This window comes from Lynx canadensis, chromosome X, assembly GCF_007474595.2.
Source record: "Lynx canadensis isolate LIC74 chromosome X, mLynCan4.pri.v2, whole genome shotgun sequence".
NCBI classification, from domain to species: domain Eukaryota; kingdom Metazoa; phylum Chordata; class Mammalia; order Carnivora; family Felidae; genus Lynx; species Lynx canadensis.
In genome coordinates, this window is record NC_044321.2 from 121365570 (window position 1) to 121369140 (window position 3571).

The 3571-nt window shown below is 65.1% G+C and overlaps 1 protein-coding gene across 1 annotated transcript; it reads right to left on the minus strand.

The window, feature by feature from the left end:
• Positions 1 to 433: 433 nt before the first annotated feature.
• On the minus strand, positions 434 to 1687 carry LOC115507172 (EKC/KEOPS complex subunit LAGE3-like). The gene is made up of 3 exons (XM_030305375.1): positions 1459 to 1687; positions 1018 to 1146; positions 434 to 774 (listed from the first exon to the last, which is right to left on the minus strand). The coding sequence occupies exons 1-3, from the start codon at positions 1674 to 1676 to the stop codon at positions 660 to 662; spliced, it is 462 nt and encodes a 153-aa protein (XP_030161235.1). The 5' UTR covers positions 1677 to 1687; the 3' UTR covers positions 434 to 659.
• Positions 1688 to 3571: the final 1884 nt, after the last annotated feature.

Consider the following 3571-nt stretch of genomic DNA (forward strand, 5'->3'; position numbering starts at 1 on the left):
CAGAATCGGAAACAGGCTCCAGGCTCTGAGCCATCAGCCCAGAGCCTGACGCGGGGCTCGAACTGACGGACCGCGAGATCGTGACCTGGCTGAAATCGGACGCTTAACCGACTGCGCCACCCAGGCGCCCCTCAACAAGAGTTTCAAGAGGTTTCTGTGATACTTGAAGAGTTTGGATAAAAAGTTCACATTAGATGAAAGCCATCAGGAGTAATGCGAAACGTGCCAACGATGGGCATATTCCCACATGTTGAGAGTCCTTGATACCGAAGGACAGGACGCACGTGGGTTCTGCCAGTTCCCAAACTGCCTTCTACCACCTTCCGCGACTTGCACGTCGCCGACATCCCAGGAGCCGCCCCCCCCCCCCCCCCCCCCACCTGAGGACAAAGGGAAGACTATCCGGGGGTGCCACAACTGAGAAGGAACAGGGAATAGCAAAGCTCAGTTTTATTTTCTGCAGTAGCAAACATTTAAATGGCAAACAAAACAAGGGGACCATGAGTGCCCAAGGGCTCGGGCCCTCGTTGCCCTCAGAAGACCAGGCAGGCCCCCAACCTCAGGTGGCAGCTAGTGCAGGCATCACTGCCCTAGGAAGGACGGACCGCCCAGACGGGGGACACGAGGCTAGACCTTAGCCCCCTTTCGCCAGCGCAGGCTTAGCGGGAAACAGGGGGCCCGAAGCGCTGCATGGTCCGAATCACCAGGGAAAGCTGGTCAAGAAAGTTGATGATGGAAATTCGGAGGAGGCGAGAGTTTTCAGCTCTCCAGCGGCTGAGAGAGAAAAGGCAATCAAGTTGGAGGTGGTGGCTCCTCCCCTTCCTCGCTCCGCCCCCCCCCCCAGTACCCATCCCTCGCACCCTTCTCCCCCCAGGAGCACCCCCCTCCGCGGGTGCAGGTGTTAGAGCCTGCGGGGCCCCTCCCCGCACCTAGTGCTCACGGCTCCAGCAGAGCATCCCCCCATGGAGACGACCCGCCACCTGCAGCCACCCCGACCCCGGCCCTTCCAGAACTTACATGGCCAGAACGCTGTCAGTTACGGTGAGCTGCTTCTCCACGATGCCTCCGTGCGGTTCCCGATCTGGGGCCAAGGACGCACAGGCGATCTCCGCCTCCAAGTGGGACGGGAAAGGCACGCCGAGGGCGCTGGGTGCAGATTCGGTTAAGGTACCACCCCTACTCACTTAGGGCCTGAGCCCCCTTCTCAGGCCACCCTGACGAGGCCACCCACTCCCGGCCCTAATCGCTCGCGGCCACCCCATTCCCTGGCCCAGGTCCTCCCACCGCCCCCAGGAACCCGTTTCCCCCCTGCTCTCCTTCCTTCCTCCTCCCCCACCTCTCTCCAGCCACCCCGGGACCACCCTGCTCTCAGATCTTTGCCCCACGCCCCGCAGATTACCGCGGCTCCTCTCCCTTTCCGCCCCCTGCCCATGCCCGCTGTCCCCTCGGCTAGGATACAATATGTGTACTCGGGTTTCCGGCCTTCCGGCCGTGGAGAGGGCATCTCCGCCTGGCCCCGGGGCGTGCTGTGGTCGCGGGACACGCGGAGCTGCGCCGGCGACCGCGGCCTCCGTGCCTGCGCTGCAAAGGCCGCCACAGCCGCCCTGGCCCCGGCCCTCCAGGCTGTTGTCGGCGCCGCCCGCCGGGCCGCCTGCGTCTGCGTCTGCCGCCTGCATGGTCGCCGCGCTCCGCCCCAGACCCCGCCCTTCGAGCACAGGCCCGGCCCGCTCGCCCAGTCGGCTGGCGGCTGAGGCGCTGCGGCTCCTTCCCGAAGCTCCGCCCCGCGCGCCGACCCGCCCTCCCCGCGCACGCGCAAAACGGACCGTCGGGAGGCTGCCGGGCGCGTGGCCGGTTCCCGCCAAAGCGACGCTCGCTGTCCCAGGCTCTCTCGGACCCTGGCTGCGGAAGCCCCGCCTATCACAGCTCGACGCCACCCCCAGGCGCCTGCGCCAACGGGCTCCTAGGGTTTCTAGTGAGGCCGCCAGGCCTGCGGCCGGTGCCCGCCCAGCCGGCCTTTCCGCCCTTGGGCCCTGGGAGACCCCCTGGCTTAGCTAGACTACGAGCGCTTCCTCATAAAGCCCACGCAAGTCACCCCGGCCTCCCGGGAGCGCCGAGGCCAACGTTTCCCCCCCCCCCCCTCCCGGCCATTCCCTTGGGCGCCTGACTGGTTCCCGCCCAGCCAGCTCTGCCAGGAGCCCCTAGAGACTCCCCCCCCCCCACCCTTGTCCTCCTAGCCAACGAGGGCTCCCTCCTAAGGCTCCGCCCCCAAGCATCCAAAGCAAGGGGGCTCCCAGGAGCGCCTGAGCAAACGGACCCCCCTGTGTTCCTCCCGGGCCCGGGACTGCTTCCCGCGCCCCTGCCCCGAAGCCAGCTCTGCCCTGGGCTCCCAGAGACCCCGCCCTCGGCCGCCTCTCCAGCGGCTGCTCCCTCACCAATCGTCGCCACGCGCTGTGACGGGTGACCCCACCGCACCCACGCAAACCAGTCCTACCTCAGCTCCACCCCCTCCCCACACCCCGAGCCCCTCCCCAGACCTCGTGGGAGGCCGCCAGACACCACGGCCTGTTGTCCAGAGGGCCCTGCCTCTTCCTCGCGCTCAGTGTCCCCAGCACGTGCGGCTCCACGACCTCGCAGCGGTTCGTGGAGGGAGATGGGCCACAGCCCAGACGGACACGGCCCCGCACCCCGTCCCCTTCCCCGGCACAGGTGGACACACCAAAGCGGCCTTTGGAGGGGGCGACTGAGCACAGGTGCGGATCAGATCGGCGGTCTGGGAAGGTCACGAAGGGGCTCCCGTCGGGGGGCAAGCCTGCCAGTAGGAGGCAAGGAGGGAAGGGATGGCGACTGGAGCTGAAGTAGTTAGTGGCCACGGAGAACAGGGATGCGGTCGCATAGGAAAAACCACAGTGCAAAAGGGAAATCACTAAAATCCCAACTTAGGAAGAAGCTACTGTCCATGTGCACGGAAATCCTGCAACGGTAGCCTGAAGTGTAAACACCTCGAATCTCTGTGTGGTGGGATTGAGGGTGGTCCCCACTTCTTTTTTGTGTATTTCTCCCCCAAAAGGTTCACAGTGACTTTACATGACCTTTAGTGTTTTCAATTCTTTGACATCCTTGTGTGCGTGATCTCTACGCCCCACGTGGTGCCGGCACTCACGACCCAGTGAGTGCTTCCACAAATCAGGCTTGAGAGAGCAGACGAGGGGCGCCTGGGTGGCGCAGTCGGTTAAGCGTCCGACTTCAGCCAGGTCACGATCTCGCGGTCCGTGAGTTCGAGCCCCGCGTCAGGCTCTGGGCTGATGGCTCGGAGCCTGGAGCCTGTTTCCGATTCTGTGTCTCCCTCTCTCTCTGCCCCTCCCCCCGTTCATGCTCTGTCTCTCTCTGTCCCAAAAATAAATAAACGTTGAGAGAGCAGACGATGCCATCCAGGGCGCCGGGCAGCAGCACTCCCCGCACCAACAGCACGACGAGGACCACGCAGGAGAAGGTAGCCGTGAAGTACACGATCTGGGGCGGGGGGGGGGGACGGGGGGGGGGACCTGCTCAGAAGGGGCCCTGCGGCCCCGCC

Coding starts and splice junctions, on each gene's coding strand:
- LOC115507172 (XM_030305375.1), bottom strand. CDS start 1,676: ATGCAGGCGGCAGACGCAGACGCAGGCGGCCCGGCGGGCGGCGCCGAC. Junction 1,147..1,458: donor GAAACCCGAGTACACATATT/GTATCCTAGCCG, acceptor ATCTGCACCCAG/CGCCCTCGGCGTGCCTTTCC. Junction 775..1,017: donor ACTGACAGCGTTCTGGCCAT/GTAAGTTCTGGA, acceptor TTTCTCTCTCAG/CCGCTGGAGAGCTGAAAACT.